Raw genomic sequence first — 24445 nt, 5'->3', positions numbered from 1 at the left:
ATTAACAACAGTTCCGTATAAATACTATAGCAAATAGTAACTAGTTTATGCACTAGAAAACATAACTACAGATTAGAACACCTTCTGCAGAAATATAAAACTTAATACAGAGAAAATCGGAAGAAAACCAAAACTAACCTACCTGCGAAAAATTATAGAAGAATAAAGTAAGAGAAAGGGAAAAAAAAGGTAAGAAAGAAAAAGAAAAAAGAGGAAGGGGAAAATTATAAATTCAAGACGAGTATTTATCAACCATTTACAGAGAAGGGAGAAAAAAATTCAGAGATTAGAAAAAAGGGGTGAAGAAAAAAAAAGATAAAATAAATAAATATTTAAAACAAAGGAAAAATAAACCAGCAATTGAACTGTGAACCGACAAACAGGGAGGCCTTCACTAAAGACTTCGAACCTCCAAAACAAGTTAGAGTTAGTTGTAGAACTCTGTAGGTAAAGTTATACAAGAATAAAAATAGATTACACACACACACCAAATCCCGGGAGAAATTGTGAACAGCCCTTAAAGTTTCAATGAATAATGTCTGAGTGATTCAAGTGAATTCCGAGTCCAGAAAAAGTAATTCTACTATGAGGAGTACTTATCCACCATTTTAGGAGGTCCGATCAGATTCTGAAGATGACTGGATAGCCGGAAGACTTGCCACAAACGCTTCAGCTTCCTTTGCTGATTTGAACCACTTGTATTTCCCGGTATTAAGCTTGATTCGTAGATCGGCAGGGTTACGAAGGGAAGGTTTGAAACCACGATCAAAAAGCACTTTCATTGCGCCTTTAAACTCAGCGCATCTTTAAGGTCTGGGGTGCAAAATCTTCCACAAAGCGAATGGTTGTATCCTGGAAAGGAAAAGACCCCCTGCGATGCGCCTCCACAATCAGACTGTGTTTTACCTGGTATTGATGGAAACACAAGATTACTGGTCGCGGGCAGGAGCCCAGAATTCCGGGGGGAACGTAAACTCTGTGTGCCCGTTCGAGCTCGGGTGGCTTCGGAAGCAAATCTTTCCCGAATAACTCACAGAGAAACTCGGCGAAAAACTTCACGGTTGATCCCTTTTCGGTCGCCTCTGACAATCCAAGAATTCTGATATTACAGTGTCTGTTGCGATTTTCGAGATCCACCATTTTGGAAAGAAGTTTGTTAGATTTTTCCTCTAAGCTGGAACAGAGAGTCTCCAAGTATCGAACACGACTTTCTAAATCTTCAGAAGTCGAATTGATGCCAGATAAGTGTTCAGCATGTTTGTCCACTTTATCGTTGATCCGATCCAGTTTGTCTTCTAACTGTTTGAAAGCAGTTTTAAATTCCTTTAAGATTTCGTCTCAGAGCTTTCCAAGCGCAACCATCGTCTCGTCCGACGGGGTCATAGCTTCTTTTCTCCCGGATTTAGAGCTCTTGCTAGACATTATAAGTTAGATATATTCACAGGCAAGTAAGAGATACCGAAATAATTCCTAACTAAGGTTTAAAAAATGGAGACATTTAGTGCAAAGATAGCGACAGTAACGGAACAAAAGTTCGGAGCAGCTAAACAATCGCCATCTTACCAGAAGTCTCCCTCTCCTTTCTTTAATGGGGTACCATTTGCTACCTTTCAGTCTCCAGAAACTACTCCCACATTCTTCTCTTCCTGTGTCAATGCCCTGGTCTTCCTTTGCTGAATACTGAATTTTTTCATATTTTTAGGCTTACCTTAATTTGGCAACATTTTTCTGTATTCCAAAATCCTTTCCTCGATAGCTGGAGTTAGATTATTTTTCCTATTCAGATTTTCGTCTTTAAAAAGACAAATATATTGCCTGAAATTTATTGAAAATTCTACACTGATGCACACCTCACACTTACACAATTTAAACTGCATTGGCATTTACGCAGCCCATTTAACCAGCTGATCAAATTTCCCTTCAATTCCTGATAATTGTTTTAAATTCCAGGAGATAGACAGTAAAGCTACATATGAATGAAATAAAACAAATATCTTGTAAATTCTGAGAAAAAGCTTATTACCTGAAATTGCTAAATTCAAAACTTAACCCCAAGGGTTCTAATCTCTCCATTCTGCACCCCATCACAATTATTTTCTCTGCTCCCTCTAGAACTTACTCTGCAAATGCTTTTTTTCTGAATTGTCCCATTCTGCTGAGAATCACTAATCTGAGGCACATTCTCAGTTCATTGATACAGTACTGTCAAACCAAATCCTTCCAACCCCGCCCCCCAAGATTTCCAGCATCTGCAGTTGATGGAAGGTGCACAAATTCAACCTTTATACAACTTCCACTAACATTTTATGTCCCTTTATCTTTCTTTGACACAAACTGAATTTACTTTATTTTCCAAGATCCTTCCTCTCTACTTCCTTTATTACATTCTTTTACATCAAAGTCACCTATTTTAAAGTATCTTGGAATATTCTATTCTCAAATTTTGTCAAATTAGAACCAAATCTCTAATAGTTATCAGAAAACACTCATTTATTTCTATTCTATACATGCTATTAATTCACCCATCTTGTTACAAATACTGTGGGTATAAAGATAGCAACTTCAATTATTCCTTTAAGTAATTATTTTCTTAGACTTGAATTGCATCTATGCTTCATCCCTTCCACAGTCTAGACATTACCCATTTGTAACCTTGCACTTTTGATTTAACTTTTTAAACATCCACACTGAATTCCATTAACACCAGTCCCTCCCCCAAAACTCCTGTCCCTGCCCTGCCAACAAATCAGAAGCCCTACTTACATTTAGCTATTTTTTTATACATTTTTTTATTGAATTTTCAAATAGGTTACAGAAGGAAAAAAAATTATGAAAAAAATTATCAACCCTTCCCCCCCTCTCTTTAACCCCTCCCCCCTAACATACCCCTATAGAAAGAGAAAAAAAAGAGAAGAAAAAAGAAAGAAAGAATGCCTGGATATCGGAAGATCCCCACATGCTCCATAGAGTTCATAATAGCTTTAGTGTATATATATTTATTTATTTCCCCAGATAACCAATAATTTTATCTTCAGAGCACCTATATATTTAATCCTATCTTTTGTAAATAAGGGCACCAAATTTTCAGAAATATTTCATATTTATCTCTTAAATTATAAGTAATTTTTTCAAGTGGAATGCAGCTAAAAATTTCATTCTTCCAACGATCTATACTTAAGTATGAATCCGATTTCCAAGTAACTGCAATAGCCTTTTTGGCTACTGCCAATGCAATTTTTATGAATTCTTTCTAATATTTATTCAGTTTGGATTTTGGTTTTATCCCTTCAATATCGCCTAGTAAAAATAATGTTGGATTATGTGGAAGTTCCAATAAAATTCTTAAATTTGTCCAAAAAGGTTGAATTTTAAAACAAGACCAAGTAGAGTGTAAAAAAGTACCAATTTCTTGATTACATTGGAAACATTGATCAGATAAATTTGGGTTTAATTTATTTATTTTTTGTGGTGTAATATATAATTGTTGTAAAAAATTATATTGCACTAATCTTAACCGGACATTTGTTGTATTTGTCATACTGTCAAGACATAGTCTTGACCAACTTGTTTCTTCAATTTTAATATTCAAATCAGTTTCCCATTTTTGTCTTGACTTATGAATTCCATGTTTAATTACCTGTTTTTGAATCAAACTATACATAAAAGAAATAAATATTTTAATTTTTCCTTTTTGAACTAAAGTTTCTATTTCATCAGGTTTCAGCAGTAACATTGTTTGACCCAATTTATCTCTTAAAATAAGCCCTTAATTGGAAATAACAAAAAAGTGTTGTTTGATATTTTGTATTTATTCTTTAATTGATCAAATTACATTAATATACCTCCTTCAAAACAATCTCCTATATATCTAATCTCTTTTTGAAACCAATTGTATAAAAGTTGGTTATCCATTGTAAAAGGAATAAGTTTATTTTGAATTAAAGGTCTCTTTGCTAATAAAGATTTCTTTATCTCATCATCAATATTTATCTTATCCCATAAATCAATCAAATGTTTTAATGTAGGAGATTCTTTCTTTTCCCGTATCCATTTAGATTCCCACTTGTATATAAAATCTTCTGGTATATTTTCTCCTATTTTATCTAATTCTATTCTAATCGATGCCGGTTTATCTTCATCAAAAAAGATGCAATAAATCTAAGTTGATTTGCTTTATAATAATTCTTAAAGTTTGGAAGTTGTAACCCTCCTAGGTCAAATTTCCATGTCAATTTTTCCAACGATATTCTTGACATCTTACCTTTCCAAAGGAACTTCCTCACACATTTATTTAACTCTTGAAAAAACTTCTGCGGTAATTGTATTGGTAGTGTTTGGAATAAATATTGTAATCTAGGGAATATATTCATTTTTACAGCATTTACTCTGCCTACTAATGTTATTGGTAACGTCATCCATTTATCAAGATCATCTTGAATTTTTTTCAATAATGGTAAATAATTTAATTTATATAAATTCTTTATATCATTATCAACTCTTATACCTAAATATTTTATACCATTTATCGGCCATCTAAATTGAGTTATTAGTCGACATTGACTATAATCTCCTTTAGTAAGGGGTAGAATTTCACTTTTATTCCAATTTATTTTGTAGCCTGATATTTTCCCATATTCTTCCAATCTGGAAGATAATTTACACAGCAAATACAATGGGTTTGTTAAATAAAGCAAAACATCGTCAGCAAATAAATTAATCTTATATTCCTCCTGGTTAACTCTGAAACCCATAATGTCTGGGTCCGTTCTAATTAATTCAGCTAATGGTTCTATCGCCAACACAAATAAAGCAGGTGATAATGGACAACCTTGTCTAGTTGACCTTGTAAACTGAAATGATGTTGAAATTTCACCATTTGTCACTACTTTAGCTTTGGGATTAGTATTTAAGGTTTTAATCCATTTTATAAAAGATACTCCTAATCCATATTTTTCCAATACCTTAAATAAAAAATCCCATTCCAATCTATCAAATGCTTTTTCTGCATCTAAGGCAACTGCCACACTCATTTCCTCCCTCTTTTGTGCCAAATGAATTATGCTAAGTAACCGAGTTACATTATCTGCCGATTGTCTATTTTTGATAAATCCTGTTTGATCCATATGTATTAATTTTGGTAATTATTTAAATAACCTATTAGATAAAATTTTTGCTATTATTTTATAGTCACTATTCAACAAAGAAATAGGTCTATATGATGTTGGTTTTAAAAGATCTCTTTTTTTGGCAATACTATTAAAATAGCTGTCGAAAAAGATTCTGGAAGTTTATGCATTCTTTCCGCTTAGTATATTAACTACATAAAAGGAGGAATTAGTAAATCTTTAAACTTTTTATAAAATTCAGGCGGAAAACCATCTTCTCCTGAGGATTTATTACTCTGAAATGATCCTAGAGCTTCTTCGACCTCTTTTAATGTAAAAGATCCCTTCTGTTCTTATCTCAACATTATCATTTTGTGATTCTGAATGATACAGTTCAGAATAAAAATTCTTAAAAGTTTCATTAATTTCTAAAGGTTTATAAGTAATCTTATTTACACTTGTTCTAATTGCATTTATCGTTTTGGAAATCTGGTCTGTTTTTAACTGCCAAGCAAGAATCTTGTGTGATCTTTCACCTAGTTCATAATATCTCTGTTTAGTTCTCATAATTGCTTTTTCTGTTCGATATGTCTGAAGTGTATTATATTGTAACTTCTTGTTAACAAGTTGTCTTCGTTTTTCTTCAGTCATATATCTTTGAGATTCTGTTTTCTAATTTTGTAATCTCTTTTTCCAATTGATCTATTTCTACCATATATTCCTTCTTAATCTTAGAAGCATAACTTATTATCTGGCCTCTCAAATATGCCTTCATTGCTTCCCATACTATAAATTTATCATCAACTGAATGTAAATTTGTATCTAAAAAAAACTGAATCTGCTTTTTCATGAAATCACAAAAATCTTGACGTTTTAATAATATTGAATTAAATCTCCATCTGTAAATCGATTCCACTTTATCCATCATTATCATTGTCATTGTCAAGGGGGAATGATCTGACAATATTCTTGCTTTATATTCCATATTTTTCACTCTGTCTTGAATATTCGTTGATAATAGGAAAAAACCTATCCTTGAATAAGTTTTATGTCTATTTGAATAAAATGAGTAATCTCTTTCTTTTGGATTAATTCTTCTCCATATATCAATCAAATTTAAATCTTTCAAACATGATAAAGTTAATTTTGCTACTTTTGATTTTATAACAACCTTTGTTGATCTATCTAAAACTGGGTCTAGACAAAAATTAAAATCTCCACCTATTAATATTTTGTCATGTGCGTCAGCCAAATTCAAAAAGGCCTCTTGTATAAATTTTACATCATTTTCATTTGGTGCATAAATATTCATAAGAGTCCATAGTTCTGAAAAAATTTGACAATGTATAATTACATATCTCCCCGCAGAATCAATTAATACATTATGTATTTTAATTGGTAAAGTTTTATTAACCAAAATTGCAACTCCCCTCACCTTTGAATTAAATGAAGCTGCAATAACATTTCCAACCCAATCTCTCTTTAATTTCTGATGTTCTATCTCTGTTAAGTGTGTTTCTTGTAAAAAAGCTATATCTATTTTCATGTTCTTAATGTATGTTAAAATTCTTTTTCTTTTCACCGGTCCATTAAGCCCATTAAAATTAAAACCTTAAAAATTCAGTAAATTAGTCATTATTTTTAACAGGGTTACTCCAATCTATAGTAATACCTAACCTTTCAACTTTCGTAGTACCTTGGGGAATCTTTTTAAAATTCTCCATGTTGCTATGTGTCTCCCCCCCAATTGTCCAGGCAAAGAAAGATAAAAGAAAAATAGATTATAAAGAAAAAAAATAATAAAATACCCCCCACTAATATTGTGAATTAAAAAAGCCACAACATTACCCCCCTCCGTTGTACGGGTCATGGCAATTGCCATGATTACACACGTGAGTCCTGTAGCAATCGATCCGAAGTTCCCCCAGCTCCCCCGTAACATAAAAAAGTATATACAAGGAAAAAGTAATATCACTACTCTCGATTAATATTTCTCAAATTTTTACCTTTCTCCCCCTGTATCATATAATTAAGAATATATTTAAATATTCTTCTGTCCTTAAACATCCATCAACTCCATTCACTGTCCCAGTCTTCATCTTTAATCTGTTTCACTTTTAAATCTTTGGCTGTGGTTAGCAAGTATTTGGGAGTTCTTGTGCAAATTCTTCCGCATCCCGATAATCAGTAAAAGAATCTTCTTTTTCCGTCAAAAAAATTATCAGGGTTGCCGGGTGACGCAATATAAATTTATAACCTTTTTCCCCATAAAAAAAAATTTCGCTGGGTTAAATTCCTTCTTTCTCTTCAAAAGGTCATAACTTATATCAGGATAGATAAGAACTATTTCCCCTTCTATCATCAATGGCCCGTTTCTCTTTCTGGCACATTGGCCAGCCGCCTTCAGGATCTTTTCTTTATCTTGATATCTTAAGCATTTTATCAAGATTGATCGTGGGTTTTGATCAACTTGAGGTCTTGGTCTTAAGGCTCTATGAGTCCTTTCAATTTCAATTAACTGGGTTCCTTCTTCCATTTCCAAAATTTCCTGAATCCATTTTTGAAAAAAAATGTATTGGATCCTCTCCCTCTATACCTTCTTTAAGTCCAACAATCTTAATATTATTTCGACTGCTAAAATTTTCAAGTACATCCACTTTTTCCAAAAATCGTTTTCATTCTGATGTCCAGGCAGAAATATTATCTTCCATTTTATTCACTCTATCAATGGTGTCTCCGGTTGTTTCTTCCAAGTTTTAAATTTTCTTGTCCATTTTGTCCTGTCTTTTCATCATTTTATCAAACATAATCTTCATATTGTTAATATCTTTTTTATTACTTTTAATGCTTTTAATTCATGCATTATTTGCACCAAAGTTTTTTTTTCTCTCCAATATCTCCTCCAACCTCTTCCTGTTGCTCTTCTTTGTTTGTCTCTTCATCTTCGTCTGATTTATCCAGAGAATCTGATTCCACCTCATATTCACTTTCACTTTCAGTTCCGATCATAGCTGGGATTTGTAGTTTGGGTTGCTCGTGTTTGCGCATGCCCCTTCCTTCACGCATGCGCAATTCCTGTTGCTCTTTTTTTTTTGGAAACGGTTGATGTTGCCGCAGTTTCCTGTTCTGTATCGCCGGAGGTAAAATGCACTTGAGCCCGAGGCTCTTTCATGGCGGCCAGCCTTGATTCTTTTCCAACTTGTGTTGTCTTCAAAGTAGTAGTTTTCTTCTGCTTCTATTTAGGAGGCATTTCTTAAGACAATCCTGAGTAATTTATAAGTAATTTTTAAAAGGTATTTACTAACTTTTCTTCACTTAAACATTATTTTACTCTTTTTTTTTTAAACGGGAGAGCTGGATTTCCACGTCTCAATCCTACGTCATCACATGACGTCCCCCACTCTTAGCTATTTGACTTGCAATGACCTGTTTAATTCAGGTGTAACCTGTCACAAAGGAGAAGCTCCCTCCTTTCCCAGAAGATACAAGTGCTACACAAATTGAAACATTTCTGCCACACCAACATCAATTCACTCATCTCTACTGACCCAGGTAGTAATCAGCATACTTCCGGTCCATTACCCTGGTTGTTTTTTTTAAATATTAAGACAGTAGCTGTTTATATCACTTCAGCAGAAACACTTGTCAGGTGTTGCTGGTCCTCACATGGACTACAATAACCTCATTGTTTCCCTCCACATTCCTCCCAGCTTCAAGACGCTCTTACACTTGATTCTCACACGGTAGAAATGTAATGATTCAGCACATGATTCACCAGATAAGTTTCTCATATACCCCTCAAACTAGCCACAGGTAGACAGGGAAGTGAAGCCAATCAAACATGAGAAAGATGCTGGTGGTAAAGGCAGCTTTTGGCTTCATTAGTCATATGGAAGCGGGGATAGTATGTTGCAGATGCACAAGATGCTGACAAATCTATTTGGCATATTGTGTTCAGGTTTGGTCACCAAGCTAGGAAAGACACCAACCATTAAGCAGTAAAGAATGTAGATAAGATTTACAAGGATGCTACTGAAACTTGAGGGACTGAGTTGTGGAGAGACATTGAAATTTTATTCAGTGCATAAGAGAATAAGGGGACCTTATAGATATGTATAAAATCAGAAGGGACACAGAGTCAATACACACACAATCTGCCACCCAAGGTTGGGAAATCAATGACTAAAGGACAAATTTAGGCTAGGAGTTCCCAACCTTTTTATGCCATGGACAAATATCATAAAGTAAGAGGTTGGGAACCCCTGATTTAGTATGGGGGGGATATTTAATAGGAACATGAGAGGCAAAATTTTTACCCCGAGAGTGGTCCAAATATGGAATAAGCTGCCATTTGAAGTGGTTGAGGCAAGTACATAACATTTAAAAGACAGTTGGACAGGCAGACAGATAAAGGTTTAGAAGGAAATAAGCCTAGATTAGGCATGGAGCAGTTGAGCTGAAGGACCTGCTTCCACGTGGAATGGCTCTGACACTCCCTTGAAACTTAATGAGTATAATGGAAAATTTATGTTAATATTGTGTAACATCACAAAAAATGTATTATAAAACTGTTCAGGCAAAGTAAGTAATAAATAATATGGAATACAAGTCAGTTCAGTAAAGTCTCAAATACGTCAAGTTAGAGTTTTATTATACAGTTGGCCCTCCTTATCCGCGGGTTCCGCATGCACAGATTCACTAACCGCGAATCGGGAGAACCCTGAAGTTCTCTCTCCAGCACTTGTTTGAGCATGTACAGACTTCTTTTTCTTGTCATTATTCCCTAAACAATACACTCTGACAACTATTTACATAGCACTTACATTGGATTAGGTATTATAAGTAAACTAGAGATGATTTAAAGTATACGGGAGGATATATGTAGGGTACCACGGATCGGGAATCGAAAAAAAAAAGTAAGTTCTCTAAGTCAGAAGAGATACATCTAGTATTATTTTAACCTTTCTATGTATATAAAACACTTAAGAAACGTATGTATTTCAATAATCAAACCACTGCGTTGCTTAGTAATAATTGTAGCTTTCATCGGGGCAGGGCCTTTCACATGCTCCATCATTCTCACTTTATCCTTTAAAATTGCTCCGATCATTGACCGACTGTAGCCTAACGTTTCTCCAATGACCAATGGCTTTTCACCTCTTTCCGATCACTATTATTTCCACTTTATTTTCAATCGTGATCGTTTTCCGGAACAGAAACACTGCGGGCGGTAGGTCCCAAGCTCCGCCGGGTCCTAAGTCCACTGCACTGAGACAGGTTAAGTAAGCTCTGGAGCTCTGCTGGGTCCTAAAGTCCACCGACTTGAGCATCCACATTTTTTGGTATCTAAGGGGGGGTCCCGGAACCAATTCCCTGCAGATAAGGAGGGCCGACTGTATCGCCTTAACTAATCTATATGCCATTACCACATTTGTTGTTTATCCTCTAACTGAAAGAGCTCCAAGTGCTAGTGCTGCACTTTATCCAGGTTTTTTTAAGACAAAGGTGGCCACTATTCAGCCCTGCAACTCTATGCTGGCTCTCAACATGTTCCCATTATTTTGATTTCCCCAATGAACTATTCTTTCACATCCATCAATTCATCCAGACTCTCCTACCATCCTTCCCCTGATCCTCAACACACAAATGGTTCATTTACAATAGCCAATTAACCCTTCATCACAGGAAGCCAGAGCACAAGAAAAACCCCCACAAAGAGAATATGCACATTCCGCTCAGAATCATAAAGCATGAAAAAGGTCCTATACATATCCTTGCTGACCAAAGTGCATATTCAAGCTAATCGTATTTCTCAGTGCTGGGACCCATCTCTTTAAACTTGTCATTGATATCCCTGTCGACATACTTAAATCTACCAAACATAACCGGCTAAAGCACTTCCTCCAACATCTTGTTCCATATATCTACCAACTGTTATGTAAAAAAAATAGGTAGTATATAAATGGAACATATCACGTCTAACCTTAAAACTGTCCTCTAGTTTTCAATTCCCCACCACGGATAATAAAAACACTTACCTATGCCCCTAATGATTTTATATACCTCCAAGGCCCAATGAATAAATGCCATTCCTGTCTAAAGTCTCCCTAAAACTCATTTCTCAAGTCCTGGCAACATCCTTGTAAACTTTCTACTTGCACTCGTTCCTGTTTTATTACAGTCTTTCTATAACAGGGTGCCAAAACTGAACACAATACTCTATAGCCTCACCAATGCCTTGTACAAAAGAAACATAACCTCCTAATTTCTATACTCAGCGCCTCACTGCTGAAGGCCAGCATGACAAATGCCTTCTTCACCGCTACTTCACCCTGTGACTCTACTGTAAGAGAAATATGTTTCTGTACTCCAAGGTTTCTCCGTGTTACAAAGGCATCCCAGGGACTTCTGTTCAATGTAAAAGTCCTTCCAAAGTTCAATACTTTGCACTCATCTGAATTAAATTCCATGTGAAATTCCTCAGCCCATCTACCCAGGTCATTGTGATCCTGTTGCAATTCTTGCTACTACAACTTCACCATTTATGTCAGTGATTCACTTGATACTAACAACCTACCGTAGATTCCGGATTATAAGCCGCTACTTTTTTCCCACATTTTGAACAGCTTTGAACTCTGCGGCCTTTAATCCAGAGCGGCTAATACATGGTTTTTTTTCATTTTGCCTCGGTAACAGTAGACCAATAAAATTGATGAGTAGTTCACAGAGGTCCAATGAAATTGTACGATAAATCAAGCGCACTTTCACAATTAAATTATTGTAAATCAGTCATTTGTACTCACCCTCATCAACATGGAAAATACTCGAAGAAAAGCAAGACCCGAGCGCGTCAGACCCGAGCGCATCAGACCCGATTAGACCCGATCGCGTTACGCAAGCGCGTCAGACCCGATTAGACCCGATCGCGTTACGCAAGCGCGTCAGACCCGAGCGAAAACGCTGCTTTTAAGTTAAAGGCGATCAATAACTTTTCCTGGTAGGCTGCAGTATATATATTTTTACCAGTCGCTAGGAGATATTGGAATGTTGTTCGTGCTGTTCAGTAAAAAGGTATATGCAACGTAATTTGTGTTACCGATACGTATGTATATTTAAAAGTAGCGGTGCGGCCTAAAATCCGGTGCGGCCTTTACAATTAAAAAATTGATTTTATTTCTAAAATTAGAGCCAGCGGCTTTTAATCAGGTGCGCTCTGTAGTCCGGAATCTACGGTACTCTGACCCAAGCCACCTCCTTTTCTTGACCAGTTACAAAATTCCTTGGCGTGCAGGATTCTCAACTCCCAGCAGCTCTGCCTTTTAGCTTGAAGAGCACGTAGTCCTTGAACTCCTGGCATCTCACTTTGATAAACCCACTTGCCAAAGGTGCTTATGCCCACAAACTTACCCCAATCAAACTTCTGTCTAATACGTCAAAATTCATCTTAACCCATTTCAAAACTCAAAAGTAATGTTCAGATCTGTCCCTTTCCACAACTATATTTAAACAAACAGGACTATGGTCACTGGCCCCAAAGTGCTCCCCTACTGTGACCTCAATTACTTGTCTGTCTATTTCCCCAAGAGTAGATTAAGCTCTGTCTGGATGCACGTATTCTTCCACCTTAATATTATGACACTGTTAAGAAAGTTAAACTTTACAAAAGTGACAATGCTATTTAAGAACTCCCCAATTACGTTGCGATGATACACTGCTCCCCTGTGAAATAAAGTTATGACCTCCAAGATGTGTGAGGAAACCCACATCTCTCACCAAATTTTAGAAGTGCAACATAGAAATTACCCGATCTGAATACATCAGTTTGGTACAGCAACTGCTCAGCCCAACATCACAAGAAATTGCGGATTTGTGAAAGCATTCTAATCCATCATGAAAACCGGCTTCCCCTCCATTGTCTCTCGGTCTACACTTCCCAATGCTTTACAAAGAGCAGCCAACAAAAATCAAGCCCCCTTCCACCCCAATCATTCTCTTCCTGCCCCTCACCCATTGTGTCCAGTAGAAGATTAAAAGTCGTCTGACAACACATATTGCCTGGCTCAAGGACAGCTTCTATCATGCTTAGAAGATTCTTGAACAAACCCGTTATAGCTAAAGATGACCTGTTGATTTTTCACTCTAGTTCATCATGGCCCTTGCACTGCATTTGTCTACCTACAGTACACTTTGGGTAACTTTAATATTACATTCTGCATTGTTTTTTCCTTCTCTTACACTATCTTCATGAGCTTATTGTACCTTCATCAGGACTTCATCTAAGCCCGAAACATCCACTGTTGATTTCATTTCCACAGGTGCTGCCTGCTCAGAGTTCCTCCAGCATTTTGTTTGTGTTGCTCTGAATTTCCAGCATCTTCAGAATCTCGTATTTATAAATTATACATTGCTTTAGTTGTTTTCTTGTTTAAAAGAACAAAATCCATCTTAGAATAGTCAAAAAAGTGTTGCTAAATTGTAGTGATTTGGGTTTTACTAGTTGGTAAGAAACAAATAGTTGAAGGAAAGCAGCTATTCTTGAAGCTCTGATGTGACTTCAGGCTTCTGTACTTCTTGCCCAATGGAAGCTATGAGAAGGGGGTGGGGATGGGGATTTTGATGACAGATATTGCCTTCTTGAGGGCAGGACACCTGTAGATACTATCAATGGTGGGAACTGATGCACCTGTGATATATTGAGCAAGTCCACTGCGCTCTGCAGTTTCTTGCATTCCTGCACATTCAAAATGCTATAAAAGACCATGGTACAACGAGTATGGATATTTTCAACAGCATATCTGTAGAAGTTCATCAGAATGTTTGATGATAAGCCAAGCCTCCTTAACCTCCTAAGGAAGTAAAAATGCTAATATGCTTTCCTTATGATCACATCTATGTGCTGGATCCAGGCCATGTCATTTTATATGTTAACACCCAGGAATTTAAAGATGCTAATTTTCTCCACCAACGATTCCCTAATGAAAACTGGTACATATTCTCCCTCCTTCCCCTTCCTAAAGTCAATAATTAACTCTTTAGTTTTGCTGACATTGAGCAAGAGGTTGTTTTGGGATTACCACAGAACCAGGTGACTTCTTTCATTCTAGTACACTGGACTTATTGCCAGCTGTGATTTGCCCAATAGTGATATTGTCAGCAAATTTGAAGGTAGCATATGATTAGCCACACAATCATGGTTGTAACAGAGAAGAGCAGGGGACTAAGCATGCAGCCTTGAAGTGCACCTTTGTTGATGGTCAGTGAGAAGATGTTACCAATCCTCACTGAGGTCTTCCAATGAGCAAATATTTAGTTGCAGAGGGAAGTAGAGGCCCAGGTCTTAATGCTTGATGAGTTTGCTTAGGATTATTGCTGAGTTGAAGTCAATAAACAGCAACCTGACATACATGTTCCTGTTGTCCAGGAGGTCCAGAAGAGAGTGAAGAGCCAGACAAAATGCACCTGCTGTTGACCTATCATGGCTGTAGACAAATTGTAGCAAATACAGGTCAGCTATGAGGCAGGAGCTGATTAGTGTCGTAACCAGCTTCCTAAGGCCTTTCATTACAGTTGATGTCAGTGCCACTGGATGACAGTCTTTGAGGCAGATCACCAAGATCTGCTTGGGCACTGCAACAATAGATGCCTTTTTGAAATAACTGGCAACATCAGACCAGAAAGATTGAATATGCCCATTAATACTCTAGCCCGTGGATCCACACTGGTCTTTAGTACTCAGCCAGGTATTTCATCTGGACCAGATACTTTTTATGGATTCTTCTTCTAAAGATTCCAGGACATCAGTCTCAGAGACAGATTACAGGGTCAGAGATGTGGGGACTTGCGTGGTTGAGTCACAGTTCTCCCTGTCAAGTGTGCATAAAAGTAAAAGGCATTGAGCTAACCAAGGAGTGAAGTTTGTCGCCTCGTATGATACTTGACCTCGCCTTATCTGAAGTTATATTGTATAAGCCCTACCACAGCCATCGAGCATCTGTTTGATACTAATTTAGTCTGAAATAGTCTGTGTTTATAATCGCCTTCAGAGGTCATGCCTGGACTTCCTATATAATTCTGAGGCACTAGTCCTAAACGCCACAGACCTGATCCTCAGCTAATTATGCATCACCTGGTTCATCCATGGCTTCTGGTTAGGGACAACTCAATGTTCTATGGGCAAACAGTCACCCATGCACGTGCTGATGAAGTCAGTGAAGATTGTGCCGTATTCATTTTCTGCTTACAAGTTCCCAAGCACATTCTAGTCAACTGATTCAAAGCAATTCCAGATCTGTTCCTCTGCTTCTTCCAGTTCTTCATAATCTTCTTCAATCTCTGTGTACACAGGCAGAAACAGCACAACCATGTGTCATATTTATCCAGATGTAGGCAAAGGATGGAGCAGTAGGGGATTTTGATTGCGATATATCATGGTAAATTGTCATACATAATGCTGTATTAGTGCATTGCATAGAAACACTAATTGATAAAAATGCCAAGACACAAAATAGAAAGCCATGGTCAGTTCCTATGCCATGTTCAGCTACATGATGTCAGCAACACAGGAGATTGCCATGATGCACTTTGCTTCTCTGAGCCAGAGGCCAGTTTATTCATCCACCCTTCAGACTGCTCTCATACACAGAGGCTACAATAACTTGATACCTGATGGATAGGTCCAAGGATTGAGTTTCTTAAATGCTTCCTTCAGAAACCCATCTCCATCTCACTTATACTTATTCTCCCCACCCCCACCACCCTTTTAGCAAGACAAATCTAAGTGTCATGAATGCCTCTTGTAACAAAGTGCCTAGGCAAGCTTCAAGTAACTTTCTGATGCAGAGCCTGGACATCAGATTCCTGTGAAGTTCCTCTAACTTCAGACATTTACTGAAGATATGCTTACATGCATGCCAAAATTCCCATGTACCACAGCTGCATTTCCAAACCAGCTATACCAGTCTTAAATGATTCAAATTATTTACATGTAAGAATTCTAACAGGCACACATGCAAGAAACAAAACTAATGGTGTATATTGTACAATACTTTAATTAAAACACATAGATGATTACAGTTAGTGTCTTAAAATACAAACACTGCTATGTATTCATAAAATATATACAAGTAGCTTATTTAGTTTTCTTTATCAATCTTTTTCATTGAGTTTCAAATAAACATAACAATGATAATGATACAAAGAGATCGCGATTACATTAACAACTGTTAACGTATACAGAAACACTCTGTAACATGTGTAATCTAAGCCTCCCAGTCTCTTTGTAACTAAACATGAAAAAGATTCAAATTTTTTTGGAGGAAAAAAAGTCCCCCTGAACTTTTAAAAAAAACCAAAATAAAAACAAAAGCTGGGCTGCCACGCTTCATCAGATTATTTGTCATTAACTCTGCTCCTCTATACATGAACAAAAAGTTATTGAGAAGGATTCAGAAAAGGTATTAGTTTTAATATTACTACCAAATAACTGAAAAACAGGCCAGCTAAGAGTATTTCCTGATTCCTTTGATATCTGTGAAGGCACAATGGATCAACGCACTGTGGAAAATCCCGAAGTTGCTGCTTAAGCAGGGTCCTACTTGCCCAGGTAGGTTTAAAGAATGCTAAGGCATTATTCTGATGCAGTGCCAGAGGGTAGTGCCCAGTGTGTGGACCAGTACTTAGAGTCATTCAACACTATTATACAAAATGCCTCACGGTCATGGTTGTCAAACAAGCTGAAGGAAAATTAGTTGTACTTCCTGCATAGTCCAACTTCAAAAAGTACTTAACTGGTTGTAATATACTCTTTAATATCCTGAAAAGGTACATTAAAGATTCAATCAAAAAGCAAAACATACAAAATGGAGGAACACAGATAAATGCAAGTCTCTTTTTTAAAAAAAGGGGGAAAAAAAGCAGAAATTTTAGCTAGATCATCCTCCTAACCCATGCCCATCTGGACTGGTCTTTCCACCTAATCACTTTCTCCTGTACAACCTTGTTCTTTATCTACTGCCAGGTATCCAATCAATTGACTCAAAGAAAATATACAAAACTTAAACATTCTACTACTCTCAAATATGATTTCCTACCTTCAGCCATAAAACTAAATGAGATCTCGGAAGTAATTTCTTTTCTTGCCAAATATTTCTAAGCAAAAGGTTCAAACCACGCCTGACCAATTTTCGCAATTCAAAGCTAGATCAAAAACAAGAATAATGCTGAAGACCATAAAACACATCAGCCAATTGTGCTGTAGGAAATAGCAAATATAAAACTTCATGTTCAGTTTTAAAATTTACTAATCTACTGTTGTTAAAGATGGCAATTAAAACATGTATTCTAATTCTGTAGTGACAAATTTAACCATTTTATTGTATAGAACACTTTACTGAGGAAAGCAAAAGATTTACTTTTAAGTGAAGAACTGCAAACATACCCCTTAAAGTTTTTACTTAAAAAATTATTGTCCACATGGTAATTTTGTAAATGAGGTGACAACAACCTGCAGAATTTTTTGTCATTTTCTATTCTAAAGTGCAAACTCAATATAGACACCAAAAAATTTGAGTTGCATGCAGTCTTGCAAATATTCTATAGTTTGGAGATTGAAGCACAATTACTCAGTACACTACATAATTTTGAGGACAAGTGTCACAGAGTAATTTCCTTTCATTTCATTCAAACAAGATTTGTAAAAAAAAATATTACATACTAGGTTGGACATTTCCCTTCTGACTAGCATACATAAATACATGAGCAGAAATGAGTAATAATATTTACACATTGGATGAGTGATTATGAGCCATAGCTCTGGTTTAGCAACATTAGAATTAAGTAAACCCATTAGATCACAAATCATTAAGAATAATGAGAATATTCCCTAATAAGATAAACATCCAACTGCTCTCTCTTAGAATGTGATGATTTAAATGGTGACTTCAATAAAGACCATCATTGCTAACACTCAGTGATCTACAGATCAAATTAAGATTACTTCGGACAGAATTATGTTAACACAAAACAATGAATAAACAAATATCAAACAACTATTCCAATATGATGGGTCATAGATTTCGACAGACAGACACATATTTTATTGATCCCGAGGGAAATTGGGTTTTGTTACAGCCGCACCAACCAAGAATAGTGAAGAAATATAGCAATATAAAACCATAAATAATTAAATAATAATAAGTTAATCATGCCAAGTGGAAATAAGTCCAGGAACAGCCTATTGGCTCAGGGTGTCTGACACTCCGAGGAAGGAGTTGTAAAGTTTGATGCCACAGGCAAGAATCACTTCCTATGATGCTCAGTGTTACATCTCGGTGGAATGAGTCTCTGGCTGAATGTACTCCTGTGCCTAACCAGTACATTATGGAGTGGATGAGAGTCATTGTCCAAGATGGCATGCAACTTGGACAGCATCCTCTTTTCAGACACTACCATCAGAGAGTCCAGTTCCACCCCCACAACATCACTGGCCTTACGAATGAGGTTGTTGATTCTGTTGGTGCCTGCTACCCTCAGCCTGCTGCCCCAGCAGCACAACAGCCAACATGATAGCAGTGGCCACCACAGCCTCATAGAACATCCTCAGCATCATCCGGCAGATGTTAAAGGACCTCAATCTCCTCAGGAAATAGAGACGGCTCTGACCCTTCTTGTAGACTGCCTCAGTGTTTTTTGACTCAGTGTTCTCAGTGTTGGAAATAACATCTTCATATTGGTCAAAGTAGATAGATATGGAAATTTCAAGCATTTTCTATGGATAACTAGAGAACCGATAAACTAGGGAAAGCTACCAATATTCTTTTTGTATAGAAAGTGACATGAAACAAGGAAGATGAAACAATTAACTTTTAAAAGAAAAAAGGGTTAACCTAAAATGTGCCTAAAGGCAACTTATTTAAAATGTTTATTGTAATCCTTAACAATGCTGTTACTTTTACTCATTAAACAATAATGCCTGGTTTGGAACTCTTGACCACCTGAAAAGGTTGCTGATGGCAATTGCTTCATAAACAACCACTGAGATTTATTTTTCACGGACGAAACTGAACATCTGCTCCAGATACACAGTATGTTACAAATTCTGATATGATAGTCAACTCTAAAATGCATTTGTTTCCAAATTGATGTGTCTTGTAAAAGCCCTTCAATTCATTGGATGTACTATGAAGTAAGAGTGCATCAAAAACCCGCCAGGGGCAGCCTTTGGCAATAGATTTGTTTATTTCATGATTTGAAAAATAAGTATGAGAAAATTCATAATTAAGACAAATACATTTCCATTATTACATTATTTGATTTCTGATACATTTCACACCAGTTATGAATTAGATATGAATGTAGTGAAGGCTATTACCCAGATTTTGCAGTAATGTGGCATTAAAATGAGCACAAGGCATTAATTAAATGCCAAGCCAAAGTCTAAACTGTTTAAACACACTGACAACAGATTGACCAAATAACTGCAAAGAAAGATAAACAGCATCTGGAACCCAAGTAACTGGGGCAAATAACTGTATATAATCTCTTTAGTGAATCAGACCGAAGGACTGAAGAAAATAATGTAATTAGAAAGGTTGAAGTCAAAGCAAGTCAAGCAAAGTAAAAAAAAGAGGCTGTAACAAAAATAAAGGATGTCATTTTAAACATCCAACAGTACCAGCCTGACTGCAACAATACTACACAGCTAATGTTAAATTTTCAATACCAGAAAGGTTGTTTGACAATATTTTAACACCTAACATGATCAAAACAATACTTTGACAGAAATTGGCAAGACCTCTTGCCAACAAATGTGCATTTTGTATGTATCTCAGAGTATTCACATCAATCTGTTTCACTGGTAAGGAAGATAGCAAGATGGCTGAACACAGTGTAACAATGACAAACTTTTGTAAATTTAAGCATTTTTTTGCTAACCTGATTTTACATACAATTTTGAAAATAACATGTACAATTTTCTTTATTTTACAACAAATTCTTGCCCTAATTTCTAATAGATCAGTAATACCTGCAAAAGCCACCTGATAATAAAAGCAGCCTTAAAGCCCTTCACTTTGCAGGAGATTTTAAATGGGCTGCCTCAAACACTGGAGATCATGACTCAATTTACAACATCTGCACATCAGTTTCCCCATCAACAAAAATAAAGCATTTACTCAGTGTACTGTCCATTTTTTAAATGGCCATACAAATACCCCTTAAGCTTTATACAAAAACAGATCTCAAAATAATCTGCTATGAACAGTACTAAGAGACTTCACCTTAAATGGTGTGTGTTAAAGACATGCTTTGGATGTCTCAAGGTTGGGGGAATTAAATTTCAAGGCTCAGGCCTTAGTAGATAGAAGCACACAACTATCAATAGTGGAGTGAATAAATTTGCCTATCAGTAAGGCAAAAGTAAACAATTGCAAACACTGAAGGGAAGATTGTTGAAAGAGATAGAGGGGGGGGGGGGAAAAACACAAGATGAGAATTAAACAATTGGAGTCTTTCAACCTAGATCCATCATTAGCAAACAAGCTGGGAGTGGAGATGTGTGGATACCAAAAAGAATACGACACTGGCTAGGAAACAGGCACAAATGGTTTGGATGACATCGAGTTGACAGAAATGTGCTCCTGTAATTGGGTTTAGTGTTATCAACAGCTGATATTATGCTTCTTCAGTGGCCAAACAGTCTAAACCAGTGAGGCACTGTGGTAAAGAAAGATGAAACTTATAGTTACAGGGCAATCCGTGAACCATACGAACAAATATGCTGCCACAAAAGAGAGGGAGGGTGTTCTTCAGTAAAGTAATGGACGAGTTTCATGGGAACACAGGAGACAAAAACACTTGTGGAAGGTTCAAGTCTGAGACCAGGACTGAATGTGGTGGAGGAGAAGAAAGTGGGGTTAGTCACTTCCAAGTTTGAAATGGTGGGGTTGGAGTAAGGAAAGTGCCTGAGGCAGAAGCTTCCAAACTTTCCACTTCAAATGCAAGAAACAGAAACGAATTAATTCAGTGCCCATTACATTTACTTACTACACAATGTTTTCTAATGTGCTTCTAAGCAGACATAAGTCGCACAGTTGCCTGTAAAGAAAGTTTGCCATTTGTGAACACGATTGCAATCAAAAGGATAAACTGATAGTAATTGATTATCAGCATCTTGCGCAAAAGTAGCATTTCCCAGGCTGCCCAGAATGCTCATGTGCTCACTTTTTGTAGAGACTCTATGGTGCAGTTTATATAAGAGTGCATGCAACGCCCCGCCTGGGTACGGAATGAACTGTCATTTTGCCTCTATCATTTACATAATCCTTATATATCGATCTCCAGCATACTTCAACCACCAGCTGCCTCCCGGCAAAACTCAACTTGTGTGGTCAATTTCAAAATGAGAGAATAATCCAAAACAAAATCTCATACTTTAGAGCGACTGATTTCATAACAGCCACAAATACATGTTTAACCTAATAGCCTCAAAAGGAGGAAATCCCGACATTCAATACACTCTAGAGAATAGCAGAACCAAGAAGCCAGGTCGGATTTCTGATAGCGCACAGATTTTACCGTCACTTTTTACAACAGATGAACGATAGCTTATTGATCCGAGATGTACAAAAAAAACTTCAAAGCCATCAAAAGCGAACGCAGCCACAATAAAACTACAGTACCAAGTAGCTTAATTTAAATACATCTAAAATGTCCATCTAGATGAAAAAAGGATAAAAAAGATAAGAGCAACGGCAGACGGAAATGTATGTAATACGTTCCAACAGGAAAGGAGATGGACAGTCAGAATGGGTGAGAAAGTGGGAAGGGACAGATCCAAGAGAGACGACACACATTAGGGAAAATGAAAAATGTTGCCGTCAGTACAGCGAGGATGTGCCGTCCATACGAATGTTAGTCCGGATATGTCAGAGAGAGTTAAAGCAAAGCAAATGAAATCTAATCAGCTATAAAGCTTAGGAACTGCCGTCATTCAACAAAAATATTGTCGTTAACCATTCTACAATCAGCAAAAACAGCAGTGCATTTTAATTAAAGAACCATTGATCAGGACAATCTTTCGAAAAGTGAAAATAATTCAGTAAAAGGCAATAATGGAAAGGCAGTGGGAAGAAGCGAGAATGAAGAACATGGAAGAATTGGTAAATGGTGTTATGTTGTGCCACCGCAAAAGAAAAAAAATGGCAAGCAAATAGGAGCCGGCGTGCGTTATTTAATGAGCCTTTACAATAACAAATATCAAGCAATCCAAAGAGTAGTAAATCCTAAGGTACCCTGGACCTTTAGAAGAGGCAGGGGGGAAATAAAACCACCGCACAGCCGAAATCTGTGCTCACGTGTACGACACAAAATTAATAAACTAGAAGAACTCCGTCCCGGCGACGAGGCTGAGCCTCGGACAGCCGGCCGGCGGGCAGGCAGGGCTCCCGGGCCGGGTGTGGAAGCGCAGACACCTGCCATCGCCCGCTGATACACGCCAGCAGCAACAGACAGCGCTTTTACTTCAAACCACCCCACACACAAACAAGCACATTGCTCATATTCACTCACCGTTTGCCACCGCGAGGAGGACGAAAGCCACGGTCCCACAGAAGACTGTAATGCACATGTTGACTTTTTTTTTATCTTAAACCACCTCTTCTCTCAGAACTGGCTGCCACGCACAACAGTTGCGGTCGCCTTTCTTCTTTTCACCAAAGGCACACGTGTTGGAAGTTTTATTTCGTCGCTGTCATTTTTAACCCCCCACCCCCCACACCCCAACCTTCAGACCCCTTGGCGGCCGCTCCCGGCTAATATGCCCCTTTATTTCCCCTCTTGATGCGGGCGGGGTGAATACGGGAGGGGGTAGAGGCAAGGTAGGGGAGAAGTGTCCGTTGGGAGCGCGAGCGATTTCAATCGCAGGGACCCCCACCCCGCCCACGCGCGATGGGGGGGGTAGCGCGAGAGCCGGGCACGCTGCTCCCCACAGCCGCCTCGCGGGGCCGGCCGGCCGCCCGCCCCCCTCAACACAGCCGGACCTCGCCGCCCTTCATCATCATCATTATTACTATTTGAAGCGAGGAAACCCCGGCAACGGCCGAGCTCGGCGGCGGCGGCGGCGGCGGCAGCAGCAGCAGCCAGGCGACGCGGGGCGAGTTCTCCGGGTGCCACGGGACCCCCCTAACCCGACCCGCCGCTAGGCAGCAGCAGCAGCAGCAGCGCGGGACCCCCGCCACCCCGCACACACGAACACACACACCAGGAGCTTGCCCGCAGTCCCAGCCTCTCCGAAGGGCGCGGGAGCCCCCCAGCTCCCGCACGCGGAAGTTTTCTCCCACAGCGGACAGCGAGTTTGCCAGCCTCTCGGGCTTGGAGAGGTAAAAGGAGCAGGTAGCCCCCGCACCCCAAGACTCCCCCACCGCACCCTACAGCGGTCTCCAATCTTCGGGGAAGTTAGCAGCGAGAGGCGACGCTGAGGTTCCACCGCGCCCGGTGTAACTGTGCCTGTGCCTGTGCATAGAGTTCCCTGTTAAAACAGCGCCGCCGACCCATTGCAACTTCGCAGCTCTCACTCCGGTACGCGTCCCGCTATTGCAAATTCCGCGACGGCCGCCAGCGAAAATCAACTGAATGAAACTCCCACCGCGTCACGTGGGCTGCAGCCGCGGATACTGTCACATGGAGAAAGGGATGCAGCTTGTAACCATGTTTTATCCGATTTCTCCAGAAATGCATTAACTTAATTAGAGATATTGGGCAAAGATAAAATCTTCAGCTTTAAAAAAAATACATGTTGCGGCGAATATTCTGAAATGTAAAAAATGCCACAATCGAACATTCAACATCCCTGTTCAGCTTCAGTTTAGGAGTGCGGTGCAGTCTTAACTTCCTTCTTGAATGCAACCGCTGCGTTTCTTCATTCCTCGTGGTCGGAAATAAACAGTTTAAGTCCGATGCCCAAGTCATTTGCCAGTATGACACCTGTCTGGCGCTTGCAAATTACCTCTGGGGGCAATGTTCATTAATGTGCACCAAGATCTGATTGGGAGCTCCGAAGCCACATGATCGGAATGTTTTCATCCACCATGTTCACTTCCGATTACCGACGAAAGTTTAAATAGTTGGATTGCTCCTGCGAAAAAGAAATCATAGAAACAAGACCTGCAGGGTTCACTCATTGTGTTGCAAGTTGTGGCTACCGTCAGATGAAGAACTTTGCAATGTGTGGCACTATCACCTACCAGAAATAAGCAAAGCAGAGAGATCGTTACGTAAATCAACCCTCAACATTGATTTAGCATAAGCGCATAGAAACTGGATGTAGATAAAACCCTATATTGAAC

The 24445-nt window shown here is 38.2% G+C and overlaps 1 protein-coding gene across 1 annotated transcript in view; it reads right to left on the bottom strand.

Annotated features, from left to right (window-relative positions):
* tmem132e (transmembrane protein 132E) overlaps nucleotides 1–23831 on the bottom strand; it is a 585697-nt gene extending 561866 nt beyond the window's left edge. The window contains exon 1 of the mRNA XM_073053675.1: nucleotides 22671–23831. Within this exon, the coding sequence (XP_072909776.1) occupies nucleotides 22671–22728 (58 nt within the window). The 5' untranslated portion in view covers nucleotides 22729–23831. The remainder of the gene's footprint in view (nucleotides 1–22670) is intronic.
* Nucleotides 23832–24445: the final 614 nt, after the last annotated feature.

This window comes from Hemitrygon akajei, chromosome 8 (genome assembly GCF_048418815.1).
Source record: "Hemitrygon akajei chromosome 8, sHemAka1.3, whole genome shotgun sequence".
In the NCBI taxonomy this organism is placed as follows: Eukaryota; Metazoa; Chordata; class Chondrichthyes; order Myliobatiformes; family Dasyatidae; genus Hemitrygon; species Hemitrygon akajei.
Note: the sequence above shows the minus strand (reverse complement) of the source record. Positions and strands in the feature narration are given on the sequence as shown.